We start from the raw sequence: 22,849 nt of genomic DNA, 5'->3' as shown, positions 1-22,849 counted from the left end.
TATTTTGCATATGTGCATTCTCACATAGCATATGGCATAAGTATTTAAAGATTAGCTAAAAGATTTACCATGGATCTAATTTTAAAAACCCCAAAAATATCAATTAGAGTTATGTTGAGACTAGGCACACAAGATTGAATTAAGGAGCCATTTATAAATCTTAAAACTTTTACAGTTTATTAAAAAAGTGATTTACTCTTTGAGTGAGTTTTTTTGCAATACACTGTAAAAAACAAGTTAGGCTTAGTGACCTAAAATAGGAAATCTTACGAGGTATTTAGTATATACCTTGTAAATACCAAACAAATTAAATTAATATACATATTTTAATGTATTACTTATACATATGACACTATTCAATTGTGTTACACGCACAGATTATGAATAAAGATTGAACTTATTAAATTGAATTGAATAAAAGTTAAAATGTGCTAGAGATTTTGTAGGATCATAAGTAAACTGTAATAGGAGTTATGGTTAAATGTATTTATTCAGTATAAAGAAATTATGTTAAAATTACAATCTTAAACATATAACATCATAATAGTTATCATTAATTACATAAAAAATATATGTATCTCATATATCACACTTTACAAAACAAGAATTGATAAAAAAAAGATGTTATTCTTCATCGGAGCTGGATGACGAGAGAATGTAGTCAGGTTGAGCAAAGATGGGCCTCTCCTCTTCGTTAAACCTGTCAGGCCAACAATTCCTGTCTTTGAAGAACCGTATGTGCTGTTTTGACAGTACTGTAATTATTTCAGCTTTGACCTAAAACAGTACAAATCAAGAAATTGTTAATATTAGTATATAAGGAGTTTTCAAACTCTATCATTTATAGTACATCATTATTTTTATGTAGTAAAGAAACAACAGCCAAATGTAAAACAATCAGCAATGGCTATTCTTTGGTTTATATGGAGATAAAATCCCAGAATGTACAACTAAACCCTCTTCTTATCCTTCTCATCTAGTCAATAGTATTCAGCCAGACTGTCAACCTATTCTACACATTATCAGCATCAATTAAGTGGTAGTCAACACCATCTTATAATCTTTAACCCTTTGACTATTACTCCTGTAGTGCACCACATGCCACCTACGGTAATCTGGATAGCCATGTGGGAAGCGCAATGGTGCTAAAGAGTTTTCAGAATATCATCTATTGAAAAATAATCTCTCTCGCCTTAATTACGTATTCAATCTAACAGAATGAAGAAGAAACACTTTCAAGTAGTTTCCATCCTTACCATTAGATCACAGTTACTCCTCTGTTTATTTATTTTTGGTTCTAATTTACCGCCATGTGACCTTGTTCAATCAGTTGTCCTAAATGATAAGCTGATTCTATTCGTATTTGTGTACAATTCTGTTTTAAAATCTGACATAATTATGTTGCAACCTAATTTTTACATTGCGGGTGACCTGATAGTTGGAAAACGGTTTTTGTGTTTGGCATGAGTACATGGCTGTGTAATTACTAACACATGCATGGAGTGAGTTACTGTAAGTGTTTGTGAACAAGGAAAATTACTCCGATCTTGATGAAAATTTATGGATAAAAACTCCCTTTTTTGGGCACTTTTACAGAGAAAAAAACCACCAGTCACAGGGTTAACCAGCAGCTTCAAGAAGAGAATGTAATTGATATTCTCCAGCACTGCTTTGACAATGGTCATGCTGAGAATGCCTCAGTTCTAAGTTTCATCTTATCAGAGTTAGAGTGTAAAATGTATGTTGAATAAATACAAATAGAGCTAATATTAAAACAAAATGTCAGTATATTGCTTATTTTAATTGATTAGTGATTTTAAATGAAATAATGAGCAACATACACACTTCAGGTCGGTATATTTGTCCTAATTTACTCCTTTAAAGTTTTGTTTGGAAAGGAGAGCAAAAAGAAAGAAGAGGAAAGAAACAATACACCAATAGACAGGAAAATGATAGTCACCTGAAATCATCAACAACAGCACGCACCACTTACCCAAGATCCCATAATCTCAATTTTTTATCTGGCAGGCTAGAAGTTGAAACGACCCGAAATAGATAAATATTGTCAATTTGCCAAACCATGTCAGTAATGGTAATCAGGATAAGTTATTTCTCATTTTACGATTAACCAATAAATTCACTCATATTTCAATATTTTCTGATATAGCTGGATTACTTCTTCAGTGTATGTAATATATTTAAAAACACTTAAAGTATTTTTCCAGTATACTATTCTATGTGAGCAATTTTTGATGAAACTTACCTTATCTCCTTCCGGTATCCTCTCCACCAGAACGAAGTCTCCTCGTTTGACCCATACGTTTTTGCGGAACTTACTGGGCATAGAAACAAGGAAGACATCACCAGTGGCACTCTCTACATCATGAAGATTATTGCCCCGACCTGCTTTAACACGCACAATCTCTTGTCCTTCACTCGGCACTCGGAGCACAGATTGCTGCAGCTCAGCATACACATGTTTTCTCTTGGTGGATGAAGACATTTTCATCTACAGAGACAAAAAATAAATTAATTGCATTATCTTTTTCACTATTCAATATATAAGCTTCAATCAATAGTCTTAATTGTAATGCATTACACAGTTAAGAGAATAAATTTAATTAATCAGCAACAACTTCTGTCATAAAACCCTGTCAAAAAATCCTCAGACATAAATTGAGGAACAAAAAATTAGTTAAAGGTTAAAAGAATACATTCTAGAATTAATGTAAATTGTACAAGTCCTTAATACAGAATTGCTTATTTTAAATATGAGTACATTGAGTATGTAGGGTGTAAAAATGACATGATGAGTAATTAACATTCCTAACAAAACGAAATTTAAACAAGAATTCCAGAAGATGGAAAAGATGTTCCATCACACGACTTCAAGGGTTGAACATCCTTAAATCAAGCAGGACAACTTTTAAATGTTTTTAAATGAAAGGCAATAAAACTGCCTACCTTCATAGTTTCTTATCTTATGGAATTATTTTATAGGACAATGGTAACACAGAAAATATTAATTTTACAAAATCGTGCATTCAAGATTATAGCTAATGTAAACACAATGATTCCCTGTAAACCTTTATTTAAAAAGTATGGTATTCTTACAGTACCTTTTAGATATGTATACAAAAAGAAATTTACACACCATACCTACAATTAGATCAGTTCATAACCATATGACTAAAATCTCAAATTGTCTTAGAATATCTCAATGTAGTCTTTAAATTGTTTTGCAGAAACAGGCATTAAACCCTACAACTCTCTTCCTTCATATCTTAAATCTCTTAAATGATACTGCTATACACTGTGAAGATGTTCTGACAATAAAGAATTTGCATTTGACCCAACCCAATAAAGAAATCTAATATTATTTCTCTTTTAGTGTTGAAACAAGTTAATATGTTGAAGGAAAATTTACATTTTTAATTTCAGACAACCCGTAAATAATAACTGTGCAACAATCAATTTTTACTGTTTTTTTGCTGAGAGGAAGGGAGGGAAAGATTGAATTTCGGATCAATTACTTTACAAAAATAAATGTATGTATTAATTTAAAGCCCATACAAAGAGTACACATCATTACAAACATTGTTCGGCCTATGGGAATTGAAGTAGTTCCTGTAACTCTACGTCAAGAATTTAAAATTTTTCACTGCTTAATCAAAATACAAATGCTGATTTTTTTTTCACGTCATGATAGTTTTTTGACATACATAGTGATAGTGCCCGACAAGTGACGACAGGTCAATGGTGTGCACAGTAATCGATTGCACTTTTTCCCCACTACAAAATTTGTCACTGCCATGTTCCGGTAGTTATTTTGTACTGAACTGCAGTTGAATAAACATGGCCGCTCCTATTGATTCTCCTGCCAAAAGCAAATTGAGGAGTGATATTCTTATTATATTATTCCCGCAAGTAGAAGAGAGTAGTTCAGCAAAAATCCATCAGAGAACGTGTGGTGTTTACGGAGAAAACATTATGAGTGATGGTGTTGTTCATGAATGGTGTTCAAAGTTTAAAAATGGCCGAGCTGACGTCCATGTTGAAGGAGGTTAAAGACGCATACATACCACGATGAAGAAGATTTTTAAAATCAATTGTAACACAAGATATAACATGGATTCTTTATGACACGCTTGAAACAAAACAACAATCCCAACAGTGGATGCAAAACATTCACAGAACAAATCCAAAATTTCAAGCAAACTTTCTACAACCGAAAACTTATGGCTACAGTCTTTTGGAACCAAAAAGGTATGTTGCTTGTTGAGTTCATGCAGCCAAAGGACCATGATTAATGCACCTGTTTATTGCCAAACCTTACAACGTTTGCAACCATTCATCCAGAAGAAGAGAAAAGGCATGCTGACGTCTGGAATTGTTCTGCTGCATGACAACGCCCACCCTCACAGTGCTGGTGTAACCCAACAGCTTTTTCAACAATTTCAGTTGAAAATTATTTGACCACTCACAATACAGTCCTGACATAGCACAGAGCAACTGCAATCTTTTTTCTGGACTGAAGAAACAGCTTGGCACATTCTAAATACTCAGAAACTACATGACAAGGTCATAACAACTTAAATTCACTGGCGGCACATTTTATGAAGAGGGTATTTGGGAAGCTTATCCACAGTTACGTCAAATGTCTTAAATTTTAAGTTGATTATGTTGAGAAGTACACATAATAGTGAAAACATTTTGGTAGTAAAATAATTTTTTCTATTCACTTGTCTTTTATTTATGGTCCATAGGAGGTTGAAAAAAAAACCACCCTCATATTTTGAATCTGAACCTTACCAACTACAACCAGTGGGTGTTCTGCCCCAGTGGTGTTATCAAAGGTACATATACAAAGGTTTCTTTGTTTGTTATTAATGTGAGAGATCCCTTCCATCTGAACAGCAGTGTGAATAAGTTACACACATTTTATAAGTCTTAAAACTCCATATATTTTTTTTTTATTCCTTCCTTACTTACAGGAATGGAAGCATAGAAGTGGAGAAGGTAGACACGCACTTATAAGGAAAAATTATTTCTAGTTCATTTTCGCAAATCAGCAGTGTTACAATAAAACCTTTTTCTTCAAAATAAATTAATTCACTGTAGGTAATTATTAAGTCTTATATGTAGTTTTCATCATTCTCAGTAAAAAATACTGTTTATATCTTTTACTAGTAATTTTTAATTTACCAATTTTTCATTAATCACTTGTCAGTTACCATTTTATGCCTCTTTTGTATGTAATGAATTCTACCTATATTATCCAAATGATTTTAAAATTTTACATTAGTTATTAAATATTGTTTTATAATAAATACAAACGCTCAATTCATTCATTCAAAATTTCATTGTATAGCCGACATGAGTATGAACTGTCGTAAGATATATATAAATATATGCAATGCTATATATAATGTTGTAAATGCTATTTTCTGGGAAATATGTTTTACTGAACAATGTTACGCCTGGTTTCATATTGAACAATAATAGTAACAACAGTAGTTCTTTTGCAACTATAAATTTGTACAAATCGTAATGTTTGAAGCACCAGGGTGCAACCTATGTTGCTTTTCTTAACATTATTGTTGATATTTTGTTACATGCTGTATTGTGTGAGATCCACCTAGCTTCTACAAATGTTCTACTTATGACGCTAAATCTGAAAAAACCTCTGATGCACACATCTTTTGATTTGCAACACCTGTCTCAATTGATTTACTGTGAAATGCACTATGCTCAGCAGTTAGCATGCTCTAACCTCAAAGGATCTATGATTCCAACAAAGATAAAGGATTTATGTGTTTGTGAACTCAGAACAGGAAGAAAAGGATGTCTAGATATCTTCCTGTAAATATGACTAACTCACCACTGAAGCCGATGTTGGTAAAAAAGAAATTAATATTATGATCAGATAACTGTAGTGACCAGAACAAGAACCAGTTTATGATAGCAACGTATCTTGTGTTGTTGGCCAATGGTAGATGTACAGAAATTGTTCACAAATATCCAGTAAAGAGACACACATTTTTAAGTTGTGACAGGGATTTAGCTATAATAGAAAAACGTAATATTAAATGTAATCCTATACTATTGTGATATTTTGGACAAGAGGAAGTAAATTCTTATTCAATGCCAAAAACACAAGGTCATGGCCACAATTTTGTATTGGTTAAGAGAGAAAACAATGTACACTTTGTTCAGTTGTGTATTGTGTGTTTAGATTTATGTCATAATTACATCTTATTATTTTAAAATGTTTTTGGTTATAATTGTTTCTATTTCCACATATTTAAATTATATAACCATATTTAAATTTTTTTTAATTAATAATAATATTGATGTGTGTAGTATTATTAAATACTCAATTGAAATAACTTATATAAGCTTAAAAATTTTGTAAGCTTATATCATGAAATAGAGAAAAATACAGTTTTGTAATGGCATACAATTTGTGTAATAAATATTATACACGCATATTTATATTTTTGTCCAAAATTTGAAAAAAAAAGTCTAATCTTTTGTTTACTCACTTAATATAAAACATTTTTATAAAAAATTTACAACTAAACTTTTTAATTGATAATCCTTTATTTTAAACACACTAAGTTTACAGAATTGAAAATACTTTAAACAAATTCTCAGGGGTAATTTTTGTGTAAACAATGTTAATATAAGCATATCTACAGATACAATGTGTCACTAAATTGATCCTTCTCTTTATTCAAAAGTACTAACAATGTCATCTTCCAGTAAAAAGAGAAAAAAATCAGACTTCAGACAGGCATTGCATGTTAGGAAAGAGTTGCCTTCCCCTAGTGTATAATAAACCAACAAGGGTGTCTGAGATCAGCTCGACATGCATTGACCACATATTTGTTCGTCATCGCGAGGTCCAGTCAGCGGTTCTACAGACCTCTGTGACTGACCACTACTCCACTGCCCTCACCATTACCCGGCATACGCACACTACTACACAGAGCGCTTCCTCTCAGATCGACCCTGCACCTCGCACCTATATCGACCATGAGTTATTACATGATAGTCTTTTAAATGCTAATTGGCAATCAATTTTTAACAGCACTGATATAAATTTTTTGTGCACTACAACTTCAGAATATTATGCAATTTCAATGGATCGAGCTAAGAAACAGTCAAATAAATTTACAACTAGGTCAAAAAAGCTAAAACCATGGATTACTTCACATTTAGTTCAAGCTATGAGAGAGAGATAAATGAAGTAAATTGGTAAACAAAACAACCATTTAATGTGGAACTTAAAAACCGGTATGTGAATCCCAGGAACATATTAAGCAGAAATTTGAAGCAACTTAAAAAAAGATTATTTTCGTGATAAATTAGACCAAGCTAATGGGGATTTTAAAATGTTTTGGGGAGTGGTAAATGAATTGAGTGGTAGAGAGGTTAACAAAGTTTCTTTTCAGCTAAATAAATATTTGCCAAATACCAAATTATTCAAAGACAAAATTAAGCTTGAAGTAGCTTGAACGAATTTAATGAATTATTTATTGATGTGGGTCAGAACTTGGTGAACTCTATTGGCTCAAATGTACTAAATTTTTTTGAAGACCGATCTTATAGGCTGAATTGGACCTTCAACTTACGCACTGTTAGGGAAGAAGAGGTTATATGTTACATATACAGTTTAAGAGGAAATTCTGCTCCTGGACACGATTCAATACCTGCAAGTATATTAAAAAAAATATATTCATATTTTGTCTAGACCGTTATATTACACATTATAAATTTAAGTACATCGACCAGCGTTTTTCTTAATCAGTTCAAAATAGCAAGAGTATGTAATTCCCATTTTCAAAGTTGATCAATACACAAATTACAACAACTACCATCCATAATCATTGTTAAGTTTGCTATCAATGTCAAAGAGTTAAAAAAAATTATTAAAGATCAGCTGGTATTATATTTTACTCAGAGTAATATATTTAATAAAAAATCAATTTGGTTTTATAAAAGATAGAAATATCACAGATGCTTTATTTCATATTAACAGGAGCATCAATAATGCATTGGTTAACATTAAACGAGCAATGCTGATCTTTCTCAACCTAAAAAATCTTTCGATTCCGTTGACCAGAATATTTTACAAAATAAACTAAATTCTATTAGTACCTGGGATACTGCTTTAAAATGGTTTAAAAGCTATTTCAAAGACAGATATTATTGATATATTATTGGTGGAGTAAATAGTGATTCCATGGAAGTAAAATACAGGATTATTCAGGGCAGCACACTAGGCCCTATATTATTCCTAATTTATATTAATGATTTGTCCAGATTATATATTAATGGGAAATTATTTTTGTTTGCTGATGACGCGGTGCTTTCTTTTTTGGACGGACGGAACTGGGTGGAGGTTCTTGAAAAAGCTCTATTTCATCTGTTTTGTTTTTTGCTTTCGTTCAATCCCAACTTTCATTTGGTATTACAGTCTATGGTGCCGCTTTCAAAACTATTCTTCAGCCATTAATTATTGTACAGAAAACAATATTAAAAATAATGTTCTTTAAGTTTAAAACATAGGCTATTCTTCATAATTACTTTTCTTTGAGACAAAACTAATGACCATAAGACAACTGTTTATCAAAACAATTCTTATTTACTTATACACTCATTTTCATACTCTTTTTGCATTGACAACTCATACTCATAACACACAATACTCACAACAAGTTGGTATTAGCTTATATATTTTAAAAAATATTCAGCATAACAAATTTGTATTATATTTCCTATGTTTTGTACCGTAACATTTTTGAATTACAACTTCGCTGATGTGTTTCAATTGCCTAATCTAATGGTTTAAAAACCCGTAAAGAATTGGTTACTATCGTTAGATGGTGAAGAAATGGATAGACTTATTGTCCCTTGTTATTGCTGAACTTCTAACCCTTCCTCACTTTTATTGTTGTTTGGTCTGTCCTTCACTATAATTATCATAATTAATACTTGATACGACACTGCAGCAAAACTAGATTTACACTCAGTTGTGTATCATTATCAATATGACTCATCAATTGCCTGTGAGGTCGCCGTTGTCATTGCCACACAGTCGGATTAAAAATAAATTCTATAACCCTTTAATAATCTAAAAAATTACAAAACTACTGTTTTTCCTTCTACTTATAATAACATTTGTCCTATTACAAAGTTCCAATGTTCAGGAGAGCCTACATACAGGCCTTAGGCCCATGTAGGCTCATCCCAATTATAATATCACTCTTTTTTAAATTTTAGTTGCATTAAATATTACTACTACAAGGTTAATATAATAAGAAATAACTATTTATAAGTACCATATTGTAGTGCTCTGATACATAGTTTCAGATATTGTATGTATGTGCATACGTTTGTTGCAATACATGTTTAGGTATATATGTATATGTGTTTTATTGTACTATTTTTGGGAAAATAAACCATTTTCATTTCAGTTACAGTTGACTTCCACAAATGACACCCATTACTTCTGATGAACTCCCATCTGGGTATTGTGCATTTCAGTTCTTGATAGAATTTGTAGAAACATTCATAATTTTTCTCAGTCAGTTCTTCCCTCATCCAGCCTTGTCACATTCAACTCAGTTCTACAGCCATAAGGCCATTTAACATCAATCATCTATTTTTATCAAGATGGAAAGTGACTTATGACAACTTAACCTATTGGGGAAGACATACGAGCTGGTTAAGTACAGAGTGATCTGGCATCAATGCTGAGGTATGAGCTGATTTCATAGTCCATGTTTAGCCATTCTTTATTGTTATGGGCTGTTCTAGTACTGAAAATATCTGCTAGGTATAAATGAATGAATGAATCATTTTATTCAACACAGTACTTAAAAGTTTTGTGACAGAAAAATATGAGAATTGGTACACATTCACTGATAACATTGCAAAACAATTGTAAGATTTACCTTTTTACAATAAATGTACTTATCGAGTTGCTGTGGGAATGCAAGGAAAGCATATGTTTCCTGTGTGCATGAGGGTCATTATTTGTCAAAAATATTACTTTTTCTAATTATTACTAATTGTTGTTATAGTCTTCACTGCTTCTTTTAGTAAGAGGAAAATGCATTTCATTTAGTTTTGTTACTGGCAGCACTAAATTGATCACCTGTTTGTTCAATAAAATTGCTTTGTCGTTGTTTTAGATTATTAGCTACAACATGCTAGATTAGATGTGTTGTTTGATTTTGTTTAAATGAGACATTTATTGTAATGGTTATAAAAGAAACTGTGAGACTCTTTTGTTGCGTTGTTATTAGACAGTAATTACAAGTGCAATTCTGATATCAGTGATAGTGATGGAAGCGAGGAAGATGTAAATATTTTCCGTGCTTAAAAACCGTTTGCCAATACACACTCTGTGCGAGGATGAAGAACTTGGTCAAGATGAAGGTATTTGGATTATTTTACAATTGTACAGAATATTTTATTATTTGTAAAGTAATTTTGTGTACAGCGAATAAAAATATCAATTTCCTAGGAAACAAGAAGGTTAAGTTGTGTCCAGCAAAATCATAAAAACATTACTCATAATTTTCTATTATTTTATAAAATAAAACTCATAACTACAAAACAATTTTTATATTTTTGCACTAGGGCTTTCAACATCAACACCACTGATGTTGAAAGGCCTTGTGCGAAAATATTAAAATTATGAGTTTCTTTTATAAAATAATAGAAACTAGTTTTTCCAATACGAAAAGCTCCTCCTACAATGAAATTTCCCGTAATATTTTTCTTTATTTTATTTTTGAGTTTATTATTTTACATATATAAATGCAAATTTTTATTTATGTAAGAGACGTCATATTTTAGGTAAAGTAAGTTAAAGTTAGTTAGAAAGTAACTACAGAATAATAAGTGTTTATTTCAAAAATTTATATAAAAATGTTTACAAAATTAAGTCTTTTTAATTAATAATTTTGTTACAAATATAGTATTTGGTATATTAAATACATATTCTACTGTAATGTCAGTGATAAAAAATTATTACTCTACCTGTTATGAACTTTGTTTTTGAAAGCTTAACCAAAGTCTTACATTTTGCCCAATTTAATTGCTGCTACCAGGTCTCAATAATACTTTCTCAATGGGTTAATACAACAAAATCTTGTATACATAGCATTTATTTTAAAACATGTTGTACTATAAAATAAATTCACACTGTATTCATATCACGAATGATGATATATCCAACACAGCAATAATCTACTTCTTTCTTGAAAACTTTGTATTGAATTTTGTGTACCTTAATACAGACAAAAATGATCAACTATTGACATATGAATAAAATTAGGTAAATTAGGTGAAAACGAAATGGCTTTAATAATAGTGAATCCATATTAATTGTACAACTCCTTTGGTAAATATTTATTTCAGAACAATATTTACATTAAAATCATAGTAAATACAACAGAATAAATTCAATTTTCGAAGTGAGAGTTAACAATACATTATATACAAACAATATTATATGCTTACACTTATTTAGGCACAACATTCATAGTATAAAATATCATATCATATAAGCTATCAATTTGCTTTATAAAAATGACTAGTACAACTATCAATAAAATACTTGTTCCTTACAATGCACAGATATGGCATTTGTTCTAATCAGATTACAATTTCATTCTTATTAACATAGTGATAAACTCTACAATATGATAACAATTATGTCACTTATACATATAATAATTTTTTCTTTAAAGCTTTCATCAAATAGAAACATTAAAGCTTCACTGGGTAAGAAAATATGGCTCTTTAACCAAGGTAACAGGTTAAATTCACAAGGAGATCAACTAAAACTTTAACTGTGGTTTGTTTTTTCCTAAAAGTATCTATCATATTTAAGTACAAAATACCAGTGATATAATATAAATGCCCCTATAACAAAACTTGCAAAATAATCTTGCAATAATAAATATTCAAACAAGCTTCTTTTAAAATTCATTAAAAATACTTTGTTTAAAGTTTGTTAATGATAATGAATGTTTAAAAAGATAATAGAATTTCAAAAATGTTTAATTGTTATATATGTACATATTGTAACATTTAAAATAATTATCACCAGTTAAAATAAGTCCATTTGCAAAAAATAAGTAATCCAAATAATAAAGTATTTTATAATGTATATAATTTTTATAATGTATATAATTTAGCTAAATTTATCTTGTTAAAAAATAATTACTCAATAATCAAATTTAGATGGCTGTCCTAATGTAATGTGATACATAATGATTTTCACCCTCCAATAAATTTGTAGCATTGAGATGTATACAGCTTTAGGAAAGCCTTGATTAAAAAGGTAGGAATACAAATAAATAGTAGTTCTGATAATCTCTAAATTGGTCAATAAATTGTATTCTTTATACATACATATACTATATGTGTGTGTGTGTCTGTGTGTGTGTGTGTGATTTATAAGCAAAATCAATTAACTTGCGTAAAAGGGAATAAAGAAATTAATTTTAAAATTTCCCAAAAACTACTGCAACACAAGAACTTTCATGGCCACTGTTGCCTGGCAGAAAGTTACTTTTCACCACTATAATGCAAGAACATCAAGTTAGTTATTGTATCCTCTATATCCAACATCTCTGATTTTTTAAATAGCAGTCTATCCAGACTTACACTCTTGCCAAATTTTTAAAACAATTTACCAAAAAATACAAAAATATTTAGCAGTGGGGAACTAAAAAAAGTGGGGAAAATCATCAATGCACATTGCCTTCCGGTACCCGTTGTCAAACAAACACATTACAACCCTTTACAATTTTGTAGCTAACCTATACAATTTACTGTGTGTCTTTAAAATGTTCAAGAATGGCACAATCTGGATAAGATATAGTCAGTGATGTGTTTTTTAACGCAAGAGACATGTGGGTTTCAGACAATCATCATCAGCTTTGTGAAGTTACAGTGGTAATGCAATGAGTAAAGGCATAGTGCAAAACTGGATCAGGAAGTAAAAGCATGATTGTGAAAATGTTCATGACAACAAATGTTCAGGTCCATTACACAGTAGTGGTGGTCGGTGTAATGGGGGTGGTGGTGGAAAGTAATTGGAATGAAAACTTGAGAGAACATAAGATTAACAATGCTACTCTTTCTATAATTTTCTCGTGTCCTATCTTGTCAAATTATATCCCGTGCAAAAACCAAAAGTTCAAAACATACTTACTTACTTACTTATACTTACATGTCCCATAAACCAATCTACTAACACCTTCTCAAGCTCATCAACAAAGGAGGCATTTAAGATAAAAGGATACAACACCTGCTCTATAGAAAATCGCATTCACCAACTTCACTGCTAACACTGTCCTGCACAATATATAAGCCTCACAATCAATAGCCTAAGAACAAGAATGAACGGGAACAGACAAGATGTCAAAGTAGGCTATAAAAACAAACGAGTCTTCCAATATGCTGCAAGCCACAACATCACAGACTTCAATAACCGTTTTAAATCCACAATAGTAAAGTCATTACCAAAAGACTGTGTAATCCCTCACAATTAAGAGGATGGGAACTAGCATACCAATGGATAACAAAATTAAAAAATCCTCCAAACCTAAACCTGATGTAAGGCACTGTCAACAGTTACAAAGTGATAACAGTGTCTACAAAAAGTGAATTAGCAACACTGTTTCCCACAGTGACTCTGTTCATTTTCAATCAGTGGGCCCTAGAAGATAGTTTTAAATGCAAGCCCGCTGATTTTCCTATCGACTAGTAAACAGTCCTTAGCTTTCAGCCCTATTAAATCAAACGTAGATCAACAATAAGATATTTAATAAGACATAATGATATGTAAATATGCATCTCCAATTATAGAAAGCATAGCCCTTGTAAACTTCTATACTAATAAATTAATATTACCATTTTAAAACAATCATGTAATATTAAACTACACCTTCTTTTAAATCAACATTCTGTACTTTAAAAGTGAACTAGGTATATGATCTTATATATACAGTTCTATTTAAATTAGATCTGATTTGTAATCATTGTTATGAAAGCTAATAGGCTGATACATTTCATATTGAACACTTGTAATTTGTGAAATTATACAAATATATGTTTTTAACTAACAATGGTATAATTTTATGGTATAAGTTTGACAAATATATTCCAAATTCTTAAATTAAAATATACTTACTATTATGAATTGTACATTCAGACTACAACTTTTTCTTCCGACGAAAACCAGGTAAACCGATAATTCCTCTAGCTTTTGTGACAGCCTCTTCTATATTTAAACTTTCTCCAGGTGAAACACCATATCCCTTTGACAATCCAAAGGGGTTGGAAGGCGTCTTACAATCATGATCTGCCTCTTTTCGAAGTACACTATCCACTTCTACAGAACTGAAAAAAGCTACTGATCGTGGCATATCTGTCATTCCTAACTGACTCACACAAAAAGCCCTTGTGTAAAGATTTGTAATATGTAGAGCCAGAGCTACTTGATAGCGTTGACTATAGGGAACTAAATAACGAACTTCATCATGGAAACTGAGGCAGAAACGTACTTCTGGTCCCAAAAGCCACCGCATGCACACAAGCATCAAATGTAAGAAGTCTACTGCTCCACTCTGAACAACCCAGTTTACCCTGGTAGGTATAAATTTATCATCTTTATCAGTCCCTGGTTCAAGAGCTCTACTTAAACGTCCTTTTAAGAAAGGAGTCACTGGTGAGGGACTTGAAGCAATTTCCTCTAGTCGGTTGAACATTGCAGATTCAGTACCTCCTACCCATTTGGGCTTTTCAAACAAGTCCTCTGCACTCTTTCCATATAATGAGCACACTTCCTTTGCACCATATTTTGTATAAGTGCGTTGCTTTAAATCAGGTAATACATCTTTCTTTAACATATACAATCGTTTTCCTTTGGTCATTGAAAACATCTTAGAAGCCTTTTGCTTAGCTTCTGTTGATGACATCCCTGGATTAAACTGCTTTAACAAATGTTCTGCAAATGGTTGCCCAGCACCATATATTCTTGCATAATTAATCACTTTTGCTTGATTTCTTGATATACCAACAGCTTTAGCTGTAACACTGTGCATGTCCGTTCCATCAGATTTTTGTCCACTTAATGTCATCCATCCAAAAGGAGTTGCTCCATGCTGCTTGTTTAAATATGCATCTCCAATTATAGAAGCAATCCATAGCTCTTGTGAATCAACATCTGCTCCCACAAGACAGTAAGCAGGAGGTGCCTTAATCATAGCTCGTAACTCTGAACCTACACGTTCACCTAGGGCATTTGAAGCTGTCATCCATGTTGGTTCTACTGCCCTTCGGGTCAATGTACCACAAACCACTACTTGGGGAAGTATGGCACCCAATTCTTTGTCACCAGCCATGAAAGATGGTATATCTTTCTTTGATAACCAAACAGTTAATTGATTTCCAACTCTCTCTCTATTATTTCTCCAATATGATAACATTCTGCTTATTTCTATCAATCTCTCAGTTTTCATATTACCACTACCCAATCCAGTCTCTGAAAATTTATGAATATAATCTCTAGCTAAAGGATTACCAACGTTTAAATGCTTACCATCTTTATGGGGCAGTTTAATGAGACCACATGCAGATCCCATTTCTGACCTGCAAAATACAGTACTTCCATTTTCTCCAGATCTATTTTCAGTATTTTTTTTATTACAAGCAAATTTTACATTAACTGAGTTACTATGGTCAAGAACTTTTGAACAGTTACACAATAGATCACTCTGTATATTTTGACAGTGAAGAACTAATTGTTCGAGTGGAACATCTTCAGAGTTATCTAACTCTATATCTGTTTTAAAAGGCACTAGCATACCCCATCCATGTCCTTGAACATAATGCAAAGGCATTGATTGCCAAGTCAACGAAAGCAATTTTGGAGCTATCTGCATTCCTGTGCTTATTAACTGAGGACCTGCTGCCCAATCCATGGATGACAGCTTTGGACACAACTTAGTATACCAGGCTGGATATCCTGGAAGATGGGGAGTCCTTACTGGCAGTAAACTCTTCATTTCTATCAAATCTTTAAATTTATTTTGTAACTGTTTATATTCAGGGCTTTCATCTTGAGTATCATCATTAGCTGTTTGGATGTCTGAGGCAGTGGGCATTTCACTTTCATTTTTATTCTTTACCTTTTTTGTGACCTTCTTTTTTAATACTAAATTTCTAATGTGCCAGTCTTGGTCCCAAAACCAAAGATTCTTTTTATATTCATCATTATGTAACAACTGGCATGCATGGTCAGCCAGTTGAGATAATATCAATTTTGCCTCACCGTCAAGGTCACTGTAAGTCTCATCGCAATCTTTGATATACTGATTCCAATTTGAATTTACAGGCAAATAAGTTAAACCTAACTCTAAGATACCAGCTAGAGATACAGGATGAGGAAATCTTGATAAATACATTGGGAAAAGTTTACAGAGAACTCTGTGAGTAGCAATAACATCATTTGCACAATAGGTCATTAAACTCTGAAAATTGTTTGAGATATCTGTAAGTGTTCCCTCGACGAAAAGATCCCTTTCTTCTTTGGAAAGTTCAGAGCCACAATACAAATTGTGCACTTTACTCAAACTATTCAAGGAACTCAACTTGCTCCACTCATCATCTTGGCCTAGACCTGCTTTAAGCAGATTTTTCTGATAACTTGTAACACCACTCACAGAAATATGAAGTGACATTGTATCTAAAAACCTCAATCCAGTTCTTTCTATCCAGTACTGTTCTTTAACTCGAGCTCGATCATAACTAACATTATGACCTATAACTATTCGAGGTTTCTTACATTTCTCCTTTAAACGGATTCCTTTATCCTCACTGTTACTCTCCAGTGAGATTAGACGATCCAATGTGTAATGATTGTTGGCAGCACTCTGGCTACCACGAATAAGGTCAGAACTTACCCAAGCATACCATGCTTTACTACTGACAGCTGTTGCCAATGTTGGCATTTGTCCCTCAGAACAACATACTTCAACATCAAAAACTAATGCATCTTCTTCTGGAAACTCTACACTGCATGAGCCCTCATTAGTATATTTGGTCCACCCTTCTTTCATTTCCCATACTTTAGGAAGTACAGGTAATTCCACCAATAAATTCATAATGAGCTTTCGATATGAGGCACACTGGTTTTCTCCAATATTATAGAAATGATCTTCAATTGTTTCTCCTTCAAGTTTTGGTAAATTTAAATCTATATCTGGTACTTCTTTAACATTAGACATCAAACCATGTTTTTTTAATTCCATCTTTACTTTATTCAAATCTTGTAGGTTACAAAAATTACTTTTTATTTTATTGCCAAATAAATGATCGCACATAGCTTCAGATATCATCTGTATATTGAAATCATTAAATCTAGGACTATCTTTATCAATGACTCTAAATGAACTCTTAAAACTTGGTGCTGGGTATTCATTTTTTGTTATTTCTATAGTCTTTGAATCCTTCTTCACTGATTCAACCTTCTTTGGTTCAATGACACTGTCCAGCTTAAGTGGTATATCACTTACATGACTGAGACATCTACAGAACACATGAGGAACGCTAGAACGTTTAACGGGTGTCAGATGTATCATTGCTCTTGAATAGCATCTCTTCAGCAACCAGATTGTCTGCAATGGAACCAAAAAATTCCATTACATTGTGAAATCAATCTGACTTGCATTTTTCTTACTTACTTAGGGTAATCACATTACTGTCTATTTCAAGATTCAAATAATTAGCTTATACACCAAAAGAAAAATTAGCCTATATTTTAAAAGGTTGCACAATGTGTTGAAAATTAAAATTTCTTCTATTTCTTTTTCTTTTTTGTTCAAAACAAAAGAAAGCTGAGCATATAATTTTCATAGAACACAACTCTAGTGTGGTCCATTACATGTCCACTGATATCTATCTTCAATGCATACTACATCAAGAGTTCAAAATAGACCTAGTTATTGCCTATTACAGAACTATTAGAAAATGCTCATTTCAGTGAACTATAATACATTACATAGGTCATACACACATTTAGGTTTTGAAATTGTTATAGAAATCAGAATTAAACTATGATATTTTATTATTCAATATGACTTTTTAATCAGTTTGTTTGACAAACTAATATTATAATTATTACCATTACAATACTTTAATCCCTTGAAACAAAACCAAAATTAATCAATTTTAATTTTTTTCTAAATATATATATATTTTTAAAATTGTTATAAATAAATACTTTGAATTTGATTTGAACAAAAACGTTTTTAGAGTAGGCCTATTATTAAATTATTTAGAAAAAGATTCATGAACTTAATCTACTTAATAATTAATCAAAAATGTTAAAATCTTCCACACACAAAAGTATAAAAATTACAACATATAGAATAAAAATATAAATCACGTGCTTACACATGTATATGACAAAAACAAGAGACTTGGAAGGCTTTAATTATCACAGTAATAAAAGTTATCATTGTTAAATCTTAACAAACCAAAATTGAAATTGTTTATTTGTATATAGACAAGATAGAGTTTGATGAGAGTGCATATCTCTCCATGGGATTTAAGTAGTCATTAGGAACACCTATAACTCGGGTTGATATCTTGAGAATGAATTGAGCTAATTTATAATCTTTTGTCTGCCTGTATGTCTGTTTTGCACTGGATATCTCAAGAACAAATTGAGCAATGAACTGGTTTACTCCTACCTTGTAACACATTAGGTTCTAGTTTAATATTTCGGAGGGGTAACACATTAGCCATAATGATCTAAAACCACTTTTCAAATTTCTTAAAATACATATATGTTTTAATTTCTGGAATAATATGTTTTATTCCTAATTGTTCGTAACTGATAATATGGTTGAACTTTAAAGTTATATCCCAAACAGTTCATCAATCTAGGAGACACAGATATCAGTGTTTCTGGGTGTGGGGACTATGGAAGCTCTAATGCTGAAATGATGTAAAGAGTTCATTTTGAACTTCTGATTTTTTTTGGATCTCTTCAGAGCAACATGATTTTACATCAAGTCTATGACATCAGAGTCCAGGCACTGCCTAGAGGACGGTGAACCGAAGATCACTCAATATTCACCTGGCCTATTATTGCCAAAATAATAACAATGCCCAAATTATATAGCCAAAACCCATTTTATTGTCTAAATACACACAATAATTTAGTAATACAAAGTATTTAGTCTAAGTATTGAAAAAATTCAAGTAAGGAATGAAATTGTTTTTGTAACTACGCTTAAGTTTCAATTTAAATCATCTCCAATTCAGATGGTTAACAATAAAAACTCATATAAATTACTTTTAAAACGTGAATACAATTAATTAGTTCTATAATTAATAGTAAGGTTTTAATAGTATTAAACTAATTTTTATATGAAATTGTTGAAATGTAAAATGTGTGATTTAATAAATGTCACTGAACTTCATTGTTACCCCAATAAATAGATTTTCATTCAAGTGCAAAACATTATTTTTAGAGCCAAGAAAATATGGTAAAAAAATATAACTAAAATGTTAATATTATTCTATTGTGTAATTTTTTATAAATAGAAAACAAATCCTACAACTGAACTACTTAAAGGCTGAATAAGGGATGGTTACATAGCCTACCTGTACAAAGCCAAATATCAGAAATATTGTTAATAATCCCTCCAGCCATCAGTGCTAAACTACTTGTTTTTTATATTCTAAATCACAGTACCATTTATAATAAACCCTTCAGAAAAATACAGAGAAAATAAACTTATATCAAGAGATCTGCCTTTTTATAAGATTTCTGGGGGAGAATAATAAGCGGCCTATACTCGTTATTCAATTGCTATCATCGAACAATTCAATATACTATCCAACTTTGATATGTAAAAATCATATATACTCTACGATAAGAATTATAATAACTGTAACAAGAAGAATCTCGTACATTACAATTAAGAGATTTGTTTTTTAATGTTATTGTAAACATAAGTTTAACAATAACAAATTACAACATAACAAAACCAACTATGGCCTAGACTTATATATCAAAGAAACCAGACAGCATTAGGCTATAACTTGCCCAGCTTAATATCAACGATTTATCGCTATTGTGAAATAAAGGAAAGAATTCTCCCCATGGGTTCCCAGGAGCCAAATCCACATGTTGAAACCACTTAAACAGTCGCTTGTGAAAAATATCTGGGTAGGGTACAATAAGCGGACCCAGTTTTTTATATCGAAATTGGCAAACCATATTACTTAATCATAACCATAGATATAATCAATTGATACTGATTATTTTTAACGATTAATTAAATAATCTATATCAATCAATAGCTGTAAACACTCAAATAATACTCAAATAAATACTCTTAATGTATTATTTCAATTTTTGGTACTTTGGGATTATACCGACCACACTAGTATGAAGAACACAAAAATAGAAATTTATAGAAACAAACATGATAGAACGAAAAAACAACTCTTCAATTACAAAATTACAAACTTACAAGCATTTCCAGGTATTGTGATCGTTATTGTTGTCGCTGTTATCTTATCTTTCTCGAGAATCCTGATTACGGCAGACCGCGCGGCATCACGTGATTTGCACGGTATATAATTGCCTTTCCATTACAATTCAATTTATATTTCTGATTAGCCCCTCTAGAATTTGATATTTTACTGATAGGTACTATCTCGAGGGATGTTTTTCTTTCGTCGACATCAGCGCGGGGCAGCACCGAAGGTGCTGCCAAAGCCCGCGCTGATGGCCGGAGGCACTCGCATTTTGGGTGGCGGAATATGATCAAGAATAAAAACAAGTTTTTAGTGTTTTTTTAATAAAGAGTTTAGTTTGGTAAATGTTTGTTTTTGTTGAATTTTTGTGTTTGGAGAAATGTAGAGGTAAAACACGGAAGTACAACAAAGCGATGCACCAGCTGAACGGGCGGCGAGACTCTGCAATCACGTTATCTACTAGACGCTCGACTTTGACCTCTGTCTGAGGATGGGGAGGGGTTTGCGATAAGACAATTCCTGTTTTATATTGACGAAATATTGTTCTACGCTAATCTAGTAATCAGTAGAAACGAAATGTGAAATAACGATTCATGTCTGGGTGTGGTCGGTATAATCCCAAAGTACCCAATTTTTATATAAGTAACATTTGATTACTGTATTAAAAATGACAGTCAATTTTAGAAAACTACATGACATTGCTTTGAAAGATGGATAAGATATGTTTTTCATGACTTCAACATGTTGGACTTGTGTGGAAAAACCCATTATGTGAAATTTGTGGGAAAGAAACAACTGTAACTGTGAGAGGAACAAATATGGTCATCTTCAGTTTTCCTAATTTTGGTTATAATAATTTGTTTGATCACTGCAAATATTAGATTCATATTTTAATTTAAAACATATGATTGTAATTGAGAACTATAGATACTTTATATCGATTGATAGTCTAGCATTTGAGATGCGAATATTAGGTATCGATGATTACATTCTTCAATAAAAAATCGGGTCCGCTTATCGTACCCTACCCAAATATCTAACATATTTCCTCATATTTATCTCTATTTACAAAGTTTAGAAATATTAGTTACTTCTTGCTGTTTATTGTTTACATTAAAATTACTATAACTAATAAGTTAAAATCATATGCTAAGTTAAATAAATTGTAATATTGAATTATTCCTTTGGATAAAAACAATCAAACCATTCGATAATTTAGCATTTGAATAACGAGTGTAGGCCGCTTATTTAAGTCTACCCGTTTTCTGATTTTTGTCAAATTTGTTACAAAACCCGGGTTATAATCACTATTTTTGTTAAAAAAGCAACAGATAATTTTTAATCCCTCAACTTATTTTTTGGCTTCCAAAGGGAAGGTTACTTGTTACAGGAGATGATGTAATTGGAAGGGGTCACCTTAAAAGTGTAAGAATAGCATCTTAATTTTTCTTGGTTTTTCCCCTCAAAAAAAGGCATTTTAATTTTCATGAGCTAAGTAACAAACTCATGACTGACTATTCAATATATAAGAAACTAACAGTTAGCATACAAAGAATGTAATTTAAAGCCCACTAACAATTGTTTAACCTGTGAAACATCCAAAAAAACATACCTTGGGATAATCACAACTTTCGAAGAATGATTATTAATAGGGTATGTATCTTTAATTTACACTTCTTTCCCTCCTTACAGCACTTAAATATCACTTATATTCTAAATTAAAACATGTGAAATCGAGGCATGCAAATAGGCCTAGGCCTAGTAATGTTACTTACCATCAAATACTTTTCTTCTTTAGGACGTTAAAAATTAAAATGTTATATAACTTCAACTAAAACTCCTGTATTCTTCACAACTGTATTTATCAATTGGTTAATTTGTTCATTTACGTGTAAACCAAGCACATTTTACTTTATAACCACAAATACCTAATCAAAACAATGGTGTTGTAATAATTCATAAACTGTAAGTTCACGTTGGTTCGATCACAGCCATGGAGTCTTGCCAATTGCCAACCTACCAAAAGAATAATATTCCCTACACTATATTACAAGAATGCATTAAGGTGGTGTAATATATTTTGGCTATGGAACATAGTTTTTAATATTAATTCATAGCTCGATAAATGTTCATACAGACAAAGCAGGAAATTTGTTTTTCCTTCTACGTCTAATAACATGCATTTAAATAGTGATCAAATGTATAAGATTTTTTTATATTAAAAACAAGTTATTTTCATAAATACTCATGTTCATAAAGTAGA

The 22,849-nt window shown here is 31.5% G+C and overlaps 1 protein-coding gene across 5 annotated transcripts; it reads right to left on the bottom strand.

Annotated features, from left to right (window-relative positions):
* Positions 1 to 471: 471 nt before the first annotated feature.
* Positions 472 to 22,587, bottom strand: LOC124373131 (DNA polymerase subunit gamma-1, mitochondrial-like). Of its 5 annotated transcripts, XM_046831523.1 has the most exons (4): positions 22,362 to 22,587; positions 17,607 to 17,708; positions 2,264 to 2,509; positions 472 to 777 (listed from the first exon to the last, which is right to left on the bottom strand). In XM_046831523.1, the coding sequence occupies exons 1-4, from the start codon at positions 22,362 to 22,364 to the stop codon at positions 625 to 627; spliced, it is 504 nt and encodes a 167-aa protein (XP_046687479.1). In that variant the 5' UTR covers positions 22,365 to 22,587; the 3' UTR covers positions 472 to 624. The 5 variants fall into 5 exon arrangements, with proteins under 5 accessions (XP_046687479.1, XP_046687482.1, XP_046687481.1 ...); XM_046831526.1 differs by lacking the exon at positions 17,607 to 17,708; XM_046831525.1 differs by lacking the exons at positions 17,607 to 17,708; positions 22,362 to 22,587 and adding an exon at positions 15,632 to 15,838.
* Positions 22,588 to 22,849: the final 262 nt, after the last annotated feature.

This window comes from Homalodisca vitripennis, unplaced genomic scaffold (assembly GCF_021130785.1).
Source record: "Homalodisca vitripennis isolate AUS2020 unplaced genomic scaffold, UT_GWSS_2.1 ScUCBcl_4868;HRSCAF=11293, whole genome shotgun sequence".
In the NCBI taxonomy this organism is placed as follows: Eukaryota; Metazoa; Arthropoda; class Insecta; order Hemiptera; family Cicadellidae; genus Homalodisca; species Homalodisca vitripennis.
The sequence above is the reverse complement of the archived record's forward strand: the minus strand, read 5'-3'. Positions and strand labels throughout refer to the sequence as shown.